Here is a 14,688-nt window from a genome sequence, read left to right on the forward strand (position 1 = left end):
CTTTTAATATGCCTCCTCTTGGGAAGACCAAAGCCAGTGTTTCTTCATCTTTAATGTGGAAATGAATCCCTTGGGATCTTGTGAAAAGGAGAATTCGGATTCAGTAGGTCTGTGGTGGGCTCGGAGTCTGCATTTCCTTGCTCCCAGGTGATGCCAATACTGTCGATCTTGGGGATCACAGGCGAGTGGCAAGGACCAGAAGTACCCCTCACGGGAAAGGAGAATGAAATCTTCCAATCGTTGGTTGAGAGAAAACAGCTTAGAAAATGCAGCAGAAGTCTGGGTTTATTCAAACAGCTTGCAGTCCAAGATGGCCTGCTATTCACAAAGGATAAACTCCTGTCCTTGGAAAAACAGAGAGCAAGAGGCAGGGAGGGGAGGGGGAGAGAAAAGCTGTAGGCGTGGGGACAGAGGAAGAGAGAGAGAGAAGGGAAGAGACAGAGAGACACACAGAGAAAAACAGAGAAAGACAAAGAGACACAGACAGGGAGACTCAGGGAGCCAGTGAGCCTTGGACAGGTCACTTCTTGGACCTCTCTGTGGAGCAGGCACCGTTGGTCTTACTAAGAGAGCCTGCGCTGCCCATTCTTGAGCCCACGCTGTTGAGGATTTTGTCAATCTCACCTGCGATGTTTTGCTTCTCCTCATTCTCAGTCTCCCGATGATAGAAGTAGTTGAAGTTGGAGACGATGACGGGCACGGGGAGGGCGATGGTGAGGACCCCCGCGATGGCACACAGAGTGCCCACGATCTTCCCCCCGGGGGTGGTTGGGCACATGTCGCCATAGCCCACCGTTGTCATGGTGACCACGGCCCACCAGAAGCCATCAGGAATGCTAGAGAAATGGGACTCTGGCTCATCCACCTCGGCGAAGTAGACCGCGCTGGAGAAAAGGATGACCCCGATGAAGAGGAAGAAGATAAGCAGCCCCAGCTCCCGCATGGACGCCTTCAGTGTCTGGCCCAGGATCTGCAGCCCCTTGGAGTGCCGGGAGAGCTTGAAGATGCGGAAGACCCGCACCAGCCGGATGACCCTCAGGATGGCCAGGGACGTGTTCTGCTGGCTGCTGGGCTCTGTCTCCTGGACCAGCTCCGTGATGAGGGTTGCGAAGTACGGGATGACGGAGATGATATCGATAATGTTCATGATGTTCCTGAAGAAGTCGGTCTTGCTGGGGCAGACCACGAACCGGAGCACCAGTTCGAAGGTGAACCACACGATGCAGGTGGATTCCACCATGAAGAACGGGTCAGTGAACATGGTGTGGGAGAGGGCCGTCTTGCTTGTGTTGAGGCTGGGGTCTCTCATTACCTTCAGCTCCCTCTCCTCCCGGAACTCTGGTAGTGTTTCCAGGCAGAAGATGGTGATGGAGATGACCACGACCAACACAGAGACCACGGCCACGCCCCGGGCAGCGCTGGAGCTCTCAGGGTACTCGAAGAGGAGCCAGAACTGCCGGTGGAAGTCATTGGTGGGGAGCAGGGTTTCAGGGTCTTTGATGAAGCCTTCATCCTCCCGGAACTGGTCCATGGCCTCGCTACCCAGTTCGTAGAAGGAGATTTCATCAGCAAAGACGTCGATGGGCACGTTGGCAGGGCGCCGGATTTTCCCACCTGATTGGTAATAATATAGGATTCCATCGAAACTGGGCCGGTTCCTGTCAAAGAAATACTCATTTCTCATGGAGTCGAAGAACTGCACCCTTTTCTCCCGGTCTCCCAGGAGGGTCTCGGGGAACTGATTGAGGGTTCTGAGCTGGGTCTCAAACCGCAGCCCGGCAATGTTGATGATCACCCGCTGGTTTCCTTCATTCAAGACCATGGGCTCAGGCCCGGGGGAATCCACGTAGTCTCCTGGAAGCTTGGAGAAGGCCGTCTCATGGGTGGTGCTGTGACCGATGAGGACCCTGCAGTTGGAGAAGGGGCTGCTCCCCGGCCGGCCTTTTGGGCTGCTTGGGTCAAAGTCTGCGGCATAGCCTGGCTCTTCCTGGATTTCATCTGAGTTATCGAAATTGACCAGCGCAACCTCCATTTCTTTCCAGCCACACACATCCATCCTAGGGGAGTCAGGAAAGCAGCATGAAGACCCTCAGTCTCCCCGACCTGCCGCGAGCTGTGGAGACGAGGAAGGTCATCATGCGGGAGCAGGGATCAGCTGCAGTGGGCTCTGGACCATTGAGGTAAGGTATACCCATGATTAAAAAGTGACTTACTTTTAGTTTGGGAAGGGACCTCGTGGCTGCTTGGGCTTCTTCCCTTGAAAGCCACCTGCACCCCCTGAACGTGCATACATTAATCACTAGAGCAGATTGCAAAGAAGGAGCCTGGCTGAGCGATCAACTCTTCCTCCAGCAAATCAGGGTCTCTGTACACAACGGCAGAGGGAGCCCGTAGGGAAAGAGGAAGTTTAATGTTTCTTAATGACAAAGCAGGTAATTTTGTATGTGGCTGAAGTCCTCCCGATCTCCCTACACTTTTCCATGCCCCCTTACTGAGCTTCTTTCTCTCAGACTGTAGACACTTCCCATTACCTCCGCCAGCCCTCTTGGGCAAGTGGTGGGGCCAGGTGGATGCAAGAACCCAGCTGATTCTGTTGGGAGGGAGAACAGGAGGACAGAGGCGGGTGGCCAATGGTCAGACCCTCAGGGGCAGTGCACGTGAGCTGTCTGGGCGTGAGCCCTCCTTTGTGAGTAACTCCCAGGGTTTTTTTGGAGGTGACATTAAATGAGATAGCATATGTAAAATGCTATATCTGGTGGAAAGATCATTAAATCATAGCTATTGTTTTTGCCAAATTCTTCACATATGCCAACAGCATTTTTTTTTGGTATGTCTTAAGATGTTTATGGGGAATGATTTCATTTTTATTTAGTTTTCAATTTTTAAAGAAGAATTATTTATTTATTTGAGAGACAGAGAGAGAGAGAGGTGGGGGAGTGGCAGAGGGAGAGGGAGAAGCAGAGCGTGGAGCCTAATGCAGGGCTCAATCCCATGACCCTGAGATCATAACCTGAGCCGAAATCAAGAGTCATACTCTTAAGTGACTGAGCCACCCAGGTGCCCCAAGAATGATTTCATTTTTGGGGGCGCCTGGGTGGCTCAGCCGTTAAGCGTCTGCCTTCGGCTCAGGTCATGATCCCAGGATCCTGGGGTCGAGCCCCACATAGGGCAACCTGCTTGGCAGGAAGCCTGCTTCTCCCTCTCCCACTCCCCTTGCTTGTGTTCCCTCTCTTGCTGTCTCTCTCTGTCAAATACATAAATAAATAAAATCTTTAAAAATAAATAAATAAAAATCATTTTGGGCAGGTAGGAAGTAGGTAAGTGTGTGTGAATTGGGGGTGGGGTTAAGGAGCGAACACCCAGTGGGCTTGGATATCCACAAACACAGACTGATTACTTCCTCAGGGCCACTCAAGGTTCAGTTTCAACTGAAGAACACTGAGGCCAGGAAGGCTGGGGGTGCGGGTGGGAGAGGGGTGAAATCTGGTGGTCATGACCTTGGAGTTTCATATACAAGGATACCTTGCCGTGTACAGTGTTGTAGTCTTTTCAAAGTGATTCCACCTTTGCATGTCTCACTGAATGACAATAATCGTGTGAGGTTGGAAAATGTTATTTCCGTTTTACAGATGGGAAAACCAAGTCATGGGGACCAAGTGGCCTTCCCAAGACCACACTAGTGGTACAGAGGTCTGAGCTGAGCCTGCTTCCTGTTCCAGGGCCTTTCCTGCTAGACTGTGGGACCCCTAAATGGAAGCTGAGGCCTTGTGGGGGGCTGTGAGCCAGGGTCATGGAAATAGGGGTGCTTGGAGCCCCGTCAGTCCCACGTGCTTTCTCCTCAGTTCAGGGGTGGAGTTCAGGTCTGGGTGGTCGGGCCCGGTTGAGCCCTTGCCCTACCTCTTAGGAGTGTGTGGCCTTTGCAAGCCACCTAGTTTCACTAAGCTGCCGCTTCCTTGGCTGTGGAGCTGGGGCGGATGTGCCCCCCACCGAGCATGTCAGATGCTGGCCCTCAGTGACAGGTGCTGACCCCTGGTGAGCAGTAGGGGGGTTGAAGGTAGGATGGACCAGTGGTTCGGAACTCTGAGACGGGAACCAGTCGATGTGAGCTGGAGTCCTGGCTCTGCACACGATAAGCCCTGGAGAAATGTTAGCTCTTCCTCCACAGTGACCCCCCCTGATGAATTAGGGGGCTTGGCCTGGGTCACGTGGCTCCCACGTAGATGTGGGACCTGGACTCCAGCTCTGTACCCATCTTGTGACATCAGAGCTGTATTTTTCCCTTTGGGTCCTGGTCCTGAGGGTGCTCCTGCTTATTCCCTTCTTGGTGTGAATTCCATCCCACTTTCTGCAGGCTGAGCGGAAGGGGTGTCATTCAGGGCCCTTGGGGCAAGGGTTTGGGAACCACTTCCGAATGGCTGGAGTGGGCCCTTACTAGGAGCCTTCTCTGGAGGCCAGAGGCAGAAGGCATGTGGGGACTAGGGAGAGCTTCCTTGGTCAAAGACCTAACTTCCTTTCCTGGAAGTCAGGCCATTTCCCTTCTCCCTCCTCCTGATCTCCTCTTTGTCACATCCATCCCCAGCTCACAGTGGCAGACAGGAGGGTGGCTGAAGAGGGTCAGGTGATGGGACAATGTCAAGTTCAAACAATGTATTCTATAGTCTATAGAAGCATGTTCCATGGGTCCCATTTAAATGTTGATAATTATAGACGTAGGGAAAAGAGGACTGGTCTTGGGGACAAGAGTCCTGGCTTGAAGCTCTGCCCCAACGCTTAGGAGTTGTTTGTTTTTGAGCAGATCACTGGATTTTTATGAGCCTCAGTGTTCTGACCTATAAAATGGGAAAAATAAGGATAATTGCCACCTCAAAGATTATACTGAGAAAATAACATAATAACAGTGAGAGCACTTTGTATATTGTAAATTACCAAAAAAATGTAAGTGATTACCGTCCCTGCTTCCCCCTCCCCTCCGCTCCGCACAGAAGCACAATGTAACATACTTGTGGGCACAAAGTAGCCTCCTACTTCCCCAGGAGGAATTCTCAGCTCACTGTCTTCTGATCAGGTCTTCCCCGGCCTTGCCTCTACATCTTTGTCTCTGTTTTGCACCTGCCTGGTACACTCCTCCCCTTCTCTCCGTCTCTCCTACTTCTCCCTGCTCGTCTGGGGACTGCTGAGGTCCCGCCCTGTCCAAGGAGCCCATTTTGGCCAGTCCAGGTTGGAGAGCCCTCCCCCTCCTCGAGCTCCTGGCCTCCTTGCTTGGATCACTCACATTTGCACTCGGTTTGGAATGCCTTAGCTCGTAAGCCATCTCGTAAGATTTCACAGGACAGGATAGTATCTTACAGCTTTCCCTTTTGCGTTAGAGGGTCCTGGAGGACAGAACTCACCTCTGATGATCTCCACCTGCATTGCCCCCCTGTCCAGCTCAAAGTGGCAGATAGGAGGATGGTTAATGAGCGTCAGGGTGGTGTAGGAGGTGGTGGGGCAGTGCCAAGTTCAAACAGCATGTTCTATGGATGTACAGTGAATATTTGTTAAGCAGGTGAATGAATGAATGAATGAATGAATGAATGGATGGATGAATAAATGAATGAATGAACGAACGACTGAATGAAGTGCAATCTCATGAGGGTAGGGACTTTGTGCCCCATTATGATTCTAACACCTAGCTCCAGGGCTTAGCCCACCCAAACGTGCAGTTACTCTCTAGTGAATGAATGAGTGAGCGGTGAGTGAACGAAGTGTTGCAGACAGCATGTTAGGCTCAGAGCCAGGACACCTGCAGTGCTTCCGCTGCTCTGTGATTGCTGACGACTTGCGTCTCCTCATCAAGGCTCCATTTTTTCCATCAGTAATAGGAAAATATGCTGAGTCAAAGAAGCCCGATAAAAAAGGGTCCATATAGAATAATTCCATTTATACAAAATTCTAGAAACTGCTAACTAACCTAGAGTGTCAGAAAGCAGATCTGCCCTTGCCTGGGGCTGGGGGCGGGGAGAGAAGAGGAGGGATGGCTAAGGGACCGAGGAAACTCTTTGAAGGGTGATCTTGATGTTTATCTTGGTTGTGGTGTTGGTTGCACAAGTGTATACGTATGTCTAAACCCATCAAGCCGCACAATTTTAATCTAGCATGCATCCATTCATCTCAATATGTATGTTAAAAAAAAAAAAAGGCGAACAGGCAAAAACAAAAGCAAAAAATTCCAAACCGAAAACCCCAGGAAATAAAAATGCATGGTCTGCCGGTGATTGTGCAAGGTTTTGATAAGGACCAAAGGAGATAGAGCGATCCTTTGTAAAAGTGCACGGATCTGTGGAAGGAGGGGGTTACTCTTCCGTAGCGCTGACCGCCGCGCTGGACCGTGCCCACTCATGCTGCAACGGCCCCGCACATGGTTTAGAAAGAGTGAATGCACCCGAGAGCCAGGGCAGAGAGTGGCCCCAGGGGACAGCTGGGAGGCTGCACCCCTGCAGAGAGGACAGTGGGGAGGCTGCCCTCTCGGAAGTGTGGACAGCATCAAGCCCCTAGCGCCAGCAGGCCGGCTCCCCACAACTTAGTGCTATGGGGTCTGTTTGCTGGCTGGATTAGGGGTAGGGGGTTGCCCTGGGAAATACCCGCTTCTCAGCTGAGGTGTCTCTCTGCTTTCAGTAGGCTGTGCGATGACCATTTCATGGGAGCCAAGATGGGAGCTGGTTGTGCCCCCGGGCCTCTCTCCTCCACCCCGCACAGGGCCCCTGGGAGGAGACAGACATTCTGAGTGGGTGAGGGGGGAGCTGCGGGCAGGGGGATTTGTGGGCCAGCTCCCATCACGCTGGGCAGGGCCCCGGAGCCTGCTCCGCTCTCACCCATAGCTGAAGTGATTGCTGCATTCAAGAGTCTTCTACGATATCTACTTCCGCTCATCCTCTCTGTGCTTGCCTGGCACGGTGCCGAAACAGTGCGTTGGGTTAAAGCAGCCCCTTCCTCCATCCTACTCTCCCCCCAACATGTGCTTCCTCCCCGCTGGCCACTCTGAACAGCTTCTGACACCCGCACGCCTCACTTCTGTCTCCACCTGACGGTGAAGCTCTCCCTAAGGCGGCCGGGTGACGACGGTACTCTTTCCTTCCCGGGAAGTCCCTAGACAAGGTTTTGTCACACCATTATTTGATCCACAGGCTTTGTCATCTTTGGGTCCCTCGGCATCTTTGTACACGGGGGCAGCCTGGCCCAGCGCATCTTACCCCTTCCTATCTTCCAACCTTAGCTCTGTCCCCTTCTCCCAGAACCAGGCAGGCCTGGGTCTGGATCTCAACTCTGCATTGACCAGGCAGACGGCTGGGGGCCAATCACCACGTCTGTGAACTCTGATTTCCTCTCTAAAAGGGTCTGATCATCCCCGCCCCGCCCCCCACCCCGAAGCCTTCTGTGGTCTACACTGGTCCCCTGGTGTAGACCACGCTGACCCCAAATGCCTCCCTGTGCTCCTTGCACCTGCTTGTACGTGGTCTGCAGATGTGGTTCGTGGTGCTGATGGGCTCCTCCCTGGCCAGACTGGATGCCTCCTGCGGGCAGGGCCTCGTGGGGGCTCAGTCCTGTGCCTCTCCCAGAGCAGATGTTCTAAAGACTTCGGTGGGGGAGCCGGGCCGGCCTCCTCAAGGTCACAGAAGGGTGAGAGCAGTGTGTGTCCTGAGCTCCCACCCCCCCCCCCCCCCNCCCCCCCCCCGCGCCTTTCCCCATCAGTCCCCCTGGGTCGCTTAGCAACCCCAACACCTCCCGCACATTCAGGTAAGGCTGTGGCCTCTCTGAGTCAGAGAAAGGCTGAAAGAAATCATCACATGGAGACAACTGTGTGCGCTGCGACGCGGGGCCCAGAGAGCCCCAGGGACAGGGGAGGCTGCGCGGCGGGCTCAGATGTCACGGGGTGGCAGCAGGTGGGGGGACGTGGAGGCAGACAGGTGGGCCTGGCACAAGGGCTCCCACGGTCTGCTGCTGAGTGCATGAGGGGACAGGGAGGAAGGTGGGGTGGGGAGGCCAACGTCTGCGTTACTCCTGGCTGGTCAGAAGAGGGCGTTGTTGCCCTGCCAGAAGCAGCCCCTGGTCCCACTGTGTAAATCTCCACGGGGGGGCCCCCTCCTTCCATCTCTAGTGCCACCTCCCTTCCCCTCTTCACCAACCAGGCCTGGGTCTTGCTGATCCTCCCTCCAGGCTGCCTCCCTTCTCACCCTCTTCCCGGTCTCTGCCTGCCCCTAGTCTGTACCCCACGACATCGGCTTACCCTGACCCCTGGGCCCAGCCTCAGTCAGGACCCCGAGGAGTCTGGTTCTGTTCCTCTCCACCTCATCTGTGGTAAGGATGATGTCGCCCCACCCTTCAAGAGCCTCAGTTTCTCCAACTGGGGAAAAGTAAGATGGAGTCTCAGGCAGGACATGCTGGCTCAGCTGTCACGTGAGCCCTCCTGTCCCTGTGGGGAGGTACCCCAGTACCCAGCCCTCCCAGCCTCCCTGAGTAGAAGGCAGGGGGCAAACATGGCAGTCTTGGAGGCATCAGACAGGTAGAGCTTGGAGCCAGGAGCAGTGTCCTGCCAGGACACCTGAACTGGAGAAAACGAGGGCAGTCAGCAGGCTGGGGCTTGGGGTCCACAGGAAGTCAGCCCCCCAGGGAACCTGAGGCAGGCTCTCCATCCTAGTGAAGAGCTTGGGCTCTGGGGCAGACGGCAGGGCCAACTCTCAATCCCGGCTCGGTCACTTTCTGTCTGTGTGACCGGGACAAGTGGCCTTACTCGGACCTGCTTCATGAGTTCCTGGTGAGGAAGTGCTGCCATATTGACAGCACGCCTTATGTATTAGGTGCTTGATGGACGCTGGTGGCTAGTATCACCGGGGTCAGGGATGGGGTTGGGGGCCATTTTTCCTTTCCCTCTTCTGGCCCTGGTACAACCTGTATGTCATACTTTTCCAGGGGCTGCGACCAGGCCCTTTCAGAGGCTGAGCCTGCTGGGGCAAGTGTGCTGCTCAGGGAGGGGTAGGCCTGGGGGCAGCAGAGGCTGCTCACAGCTTGTAGGGCCCCAACTCTCAGCCCCCGTGCCTGTGATGGAACTGCTTCCTCCCGTCCACTCCCGTCAGCTCTCCCAGCCAAGTGTTTCCACACAGGATTTTGGCCTCACCGTGGCCCCTAAGGCAGGGAGGGATTATTTAACAAATGGGGGACCCAAGGTCTAGAAAGGTGTGTGACTGGCCAAAGGTCCTTTGGCCACTAAGTTATGAAGCTATGAATCAAACCCGAATTTTCTAGTTCCAAAACCAATGTGCATCCCTCTCTCTGACAGCCCCATGCTAGCACACTTGTTGCCTTGTATGGCCTATGCTCATTCAGCCAGGAACACACACACACACACATTCACAAACACACACATGGCCACACACGCACAGCCACACACAGCCGGTCACAGACACATAATTGCTCCACGTAAAATCACCCAGGCACCCAAACACGGATAGGCACGTACTCATGTGCAAATAGCAGACACTCACGAGCAGGCCCCCGTGCACAAACCTGCAGCCCCGGAAGCCTCCTACATCCCCAGATGTTTCTGTTCCAGGTGCCCTGACGCCCCCTCTCACATCTAGTCTGTCTGCCTCTGGGAACAGGAGGAGGTTAGGTTACTTGGAGCAATTGAAGGAAGACAAGGAGGGCTGGAGGGGGCTCGGGAAGCTGGTCACATGGCGCACATCCTTGTGAAAGCAGGGTGGGCACAGCGTGGGCTGTCTGTCTCTCTCCCTGCGGGGACTGCTCAGAGACAGAGCTGTCTTCCTAAAGAGGCAGAATGATATGGGCAGGAGATCTTTCACTGAAACCCTGAGCAGCAGCAATGCTGAAAAGAATGATCACAGGATAATTCATTCCAGCAGGAATATAAGGGCTTACAGTGTAACTGCTATTAACCACGGAGACTGGAACAGCCCTCTGCCCTGACATGGGGGGATATACTGTTGCTCTGGAGGTCAGCTGGAGGCAAGACTCCTGGACCTCTTGATTTTGTGCATCGTCGAGGCCCCGTGTTGCCTCCCTGTTTGCCCTGGAGAGAAGGATGCCTCTGTCTCTGATGGTAACAGGTGTCGTTTCCAGGTACCAGGAAGAGATGGCATAGAAGTCACAGGCCTGGGAGCCTTCCTGAAGGTTCTGCCCATGCATGGTGCTGCTGGGGGGCTGCTTTGGCCAGTGCCCACCCCTTCCGTGATGCTGCTTTTGTCAGAGTCTGCCACTGCAATAGCCTTTGGGCTTTGGGAAGTGGAAAGCGCATCATGGTTTTGGGCTGGCTCTGCCCAGAGTTCTGCATGTTGGCAGGTCCTGGGGAGGGGGGCAGTGAGCAGCCAGGAAGTAAGACTGTAGAGAGCCGAGACTGAGGCCAGACACTCTTCCACCCACTCACACCATGCCCTGTCCTCAGATAGGTCCCAAATCCAGCCTCTCACTCTGATGTTTGTCGCAGGGCCTTGGAAGGAGGCTCCACAGAGCACCCCCCCGGGCCAGCTGGACTGCAAGGTGTGAGTGGGGAGGGACTGATAAGTCTAACATGCTGGTAAACCATCTCCTGCTCACCCCCCAGGAGGTGGGCTTGGTTTTTAGGCATTCCCAGGAATATAAGACGAGATGGTTTTAGATAGAATTGCAAAATAGGGAGCATTTCTATTTATGTCTCTACTGCCAGCCTTGCCCTCAGCCACCGATCTCCATGAGGCCAGTTTGTTAGCTGAAAGGAGCAGAGAATGTGGGGCCAGTAGACCTGGTTCAAGTCTGCCTTTACCTCTCACCAGCCGTGTGCCTTTAAGAGAGTCACGTTAGCTTCCAAAGTTTGAGTCCCATTATCTTTAAAGTGGGCATCAGACCCTCTGCCCTGCCTGCCCACCCCTGTGCCCTACATGGCAGGGGCTTGTGTTGAATGAATGTTCGTGAAGCACGTGGGAGATAATAGGCGTCAGAATCCTCGTGAGGACACAAGGGATGGAGACTCGCAGGCCTAGGCCAGAGCTACCACCTGATGGAGAGCCTTTAGGATGACACTGTCGCCCCCCCCCCCCAGATCTTGTGCGGCACCTCACCTTCGTACAGCTCCACCATTCCTGAAGTATGTTTTCATTTGACCCTCACAACAGACCTAGGAGTTGGGCAGAACTCTCTTAGTGTCTCCCTTTTACATATGGGGAAACCGAGGCCTAGAGAGGTAAGGGTAGCGAGTGGCAGTGCAGGGACTCAAGCCTCCTCAGTCTGGTTCAAGGCCTAACACTCACCCCATACTGCTGGGCAGCCTCACTCAAGGCGAGGGAGGCACTCCCATAGCTTCCTGGATTGTCTCAGTAGCAGCTCAAGTCCCCCCGAACCTGCCTTGTCCCCTCCCTGCACCCTCACCTCCTCCCCCCGGGAGGCAGTGTAGCACTGTGGTTATGGCACGGCAGGCCTGGATTTGTAACTGACCAACTAGCCAGTTAACTACTCATTTACTCTCTGGGCCTCAGCTTCTTCATCTGTAAAACGGGGAGGTGACCTTTATCATAGGGCTGTCAAGATGATTCCGGGAGTGAGTAGTTGTCAAACAGGATAGCACGAGACACAAGCATCCGGCCTGTGCCTCTTTTTCCCCCATGCTGTGTTGGGACCCTGGCCTCATCTAGTCTCTGCAGCCAATTCAGGGGTCTGGGGACACACGTGGAATCCTTCAGGGAACAGGAGGGGAGGAGCAGTGTGGCCTCATTCCATCTGACAGCCAGCCACCTTACCTTCTTCTTGCCTTCCTTTTCCTGCCAGGCTGCCCGGAGCAGGGAAGCTGGGGAGCATGTCCTGTGACTGAGTGCTGACACTGAACAGCAAAATGCCAAATGCCAGCCTCTCCTTTTTGCAAATACCCCCAATCTTGTATTATTTTCTTGGAACCACCCCCCCCACAAAGAACCACCCCCTAGCCACGTTCCAGGATGTACTAAGCTGTGTGACCTTGAGCAAGTTCCCTGATTCGTAAAGCAGGGATAATAATAATAAGTGCTTACAGAGAGATTTGGGGGAAGAAGTCATGTCCTTGTATCACTCCAGTACCTAGTATGCTGCCTTGCACATAGAAGAAACTCTGTAAATATTTGTTGAATAATTCATTGATTGGTACACAAAGGCACAAGCTAATGAAACGAAGCATTTATGGTGGGATGGCAGGCATCTGCCTCTGTGGGCTGGGGTGGGCTATGGAAGCTGCCTAACGTGCCTCACAAAATACCACAGAGGCCATTGTCTATTCTCCTGACCAAAGTGGGGCATTGAGCAGTGGGGCTCTGGGGCCTCCTTACGCCTTAGGAAGGCTCTGGAATTTCTGGAGCAGAAATGGACATGGTGGAAATCTGGGGACAGCTATGCCTTCTTCTGGTACAGAGAGAAGGCCTAAGCTTAAGTGGTGGATTGAAATTGGTGTTCTTGGAAGGCTCCAAACAAATTGAGCTAGGAACGCAGACCATAAGAATAATGTGTCTCCCTAAGAGCATGCTGGGAAACAAGCCAACCTGGGTAGCTCATGCTGGTTGCCATGAATGCAATTGAATTTCCCCAGAATGCTTCTGGAACTCTAGGAGAAAGATGCTTGGGGCCCTTTGATACGGTAGTTAAGATCCAGTTGCAGAGATTGAAGTGTGGGCAAAAGAAGGAAACATGGCCAAGAACTCACCAGCAGGAGCAACGGAGAAGGTGCTTCTTGTCCAGCCGGCGGGAGCCTTGTGCGCTCCAGCTAAGTCAGCTCTCCATGGCCGAGGGCATCTGCTGGTCTCAGGGCAGACAGGAGGACTGGCAGGAAGGAGCCTGCCCGATTGATGCCCGGGATGCAGAAATCCTATCCTTCCGTGAAACAGGATCGCCTTGCTGTGTCTGTGTCTGGAGGAAGCTTGAGAGAAAGGATCCGGCCAGGGTTGGTGGGCAGGGGGAAGGTGCAGAGCACCAGCGGCAAACCGGACAAAGTGAACTAGGAAGGGGTGACCCTCGGCCTCCATGGCCAACGGCGCACAGATCAGATACTGACCCAGAGGCTGAATTAGTTGTTTCTGAAAAGCCGCTGATAACATGTAGACACAGAGGGTGACAGCAAGGGGCTTGTGTCTCCCCATTGCTACCCCCAGCTTGTAGGATCCTTTGCCCATAAAAGGCTGATCAAGTCAGGCATGGTTTCGCTGGGCTTCTCAGTGACCCCTGGCATCGAGGCTCTTAGGACAAGTTCTTAGGTGAGGTTCTCCCTGAGCATGGACTTGTGAGAAGGGCCAGGGTAGGGGGAACAGCTGGGCACTTGCTTCAGTCCCATTGGATCTGGGGGCTACAAGAACCTTGACCCTACTAACTGGGAAGGGTCCTCTCCCTGACTCTACCGAATCCCTTCAGGCTCCCTGGGAGAACTCTGGCCTGGAGAAGAGGGGACCCCTCACTCCAACAGGGCCATGGGAGGGGAGAGGGAACCGGCCAGCTCCCTGCGCTCGCCATCCCAAGGGGCCTCATTTGGGTGACAGCAAGAAGGAGAGGCAGAGAGCTGGAATGAGACTGAGTTGGTGCTAGAAGACTTGAGGTTGGGTTTTTTTTTTTTTTAATATTTTATTTATTTATTTGACAGAGAGAGAGACAGCCAGCGAGAGAGGGAACACAAGCAGGGGGAGTGGGAGAGGAAGAAGCAGGCTCCCAGCAGAGGAGCCTGATGTGGGGCTTGATCCCAGAACGCCGGGATCACGCCCTGAGCCAAAGGCAGACGCTTAACGACTGAGCCACCCAGGCGCCCCTGGGGTTGGGTTTTATATTTACTAGCTGCTCACTGGATCACATGCCTTCATCTCTCTGGGGGAACACCGTGCAGTGGCTTTGCACCAGGCTCTGGAGCGGATTGCCGGGTGCAAACCCAGGCTCAGCCACTAGCTGTGTGACCTGGGGCAAATGACCTAACCTCCCTGAGCCTCCATTTCCCATCTATAAACAGGGATGAGAATAAGAGTACATACGTCACAGTGTTGCTGTATGATTTAACTGTATTAATACATATGAAGCTCTTAGATCGATGCCCTGCCTGGTGAAACTGTCTACAGAAATAGTGGCTCGTGCTTGCAGGGATCCGTGGATGCCCAGTGCCTTTACTCCACACGAGGCTCTACCCATGGGTATTTTAGGACATACTGGGTAATAGATCTTCTGCCCTTCCTCTTGGCGGGCAGGCTCGTTTTCCTACGTACAGAGCAGCCTTGTGCTTTGTGGGCTTCTGTTTTGGAGTGGAGTTGGGGCCCCACAGAGCCTGGTGACCTACCAGTTCCTTGAGTCGGGATCTGAGTTCAGCAAGCGTTTGAGGCCCACCGCGAATGCCCTGGCCCCACCACAGCTCAGCTCCCCGGGACAGGCAACAGGACCCACACAAAGGCCACTCTCATCAATAGCTAATGAGCCCATCAATAAAGGATGCCCTGTCTGTTCCCTGTCAGCGATGTCCTCCCTGCTCCCTCTGCCTTCCCCTTCCTTGTTGTTGCTTTCCCTTCAGTTGGCCTTGTCTTGTGAGGAGTGGAGAAGAGGCTAGGATCCCACAGTGTGAGGGACCCAGGAGTCCTGGCCACCCAGAGGGCAGCAGGCTGTGGCCAGGATGGCTCCCGGTCACCTCCTTCTCTTGCAGACCGGGACTGGGGTTCTGAGCAGCCCTTGAGGGGC

General features: G+C 54.1%; 1 protein-coding gene across 1 annotated transcript; it reads right to left on the bottom strand.

Annotated features, from left to right (window-relative positions):
• Positions 1–470: 470 nt before the first annotated feature.
• On the bottom strand, positions 471–2,056 carry KCNA10 (potassium voltage-gated channel subfamily A member 10). The gene has a single exon (XM_011236157.3). It carries the CDS (start codon positions 2,054–2,056, stop codon positions 521–523), a length of 1,536 nt encoding a protein of 511 aa, XP_011234459.1. The 3' UTR covers positions 471–520.
• Between the last annotated feature and the right edge of the window lie 12,632 nt (positions 2,057–14,688).

Source organism: Ailuropoda melanoleuca, chromosome 2, assembly GCF_002007445.2.
Source record: "Ailuropoda melanoleuca isolate Jingjing chromosome 2, ASM200744v2, whole genome shotgun sequence".
NCBI lineage: Eukaryota > Metazoa > Chordata > Mammalia > Carnivora > Ursidae > Ailuropoda > Ailuropoda melanoleuca.

Excerpts from the sequence above, each read along its gene's own strand:
- KCNA10 (XM_011236157.3), bottom strand. The coding sequence starts at position 2,056 with ATGGATGTGTGTGGCTGGAAAGAAATGGAGGTTGCGCTGGTCAATTTC.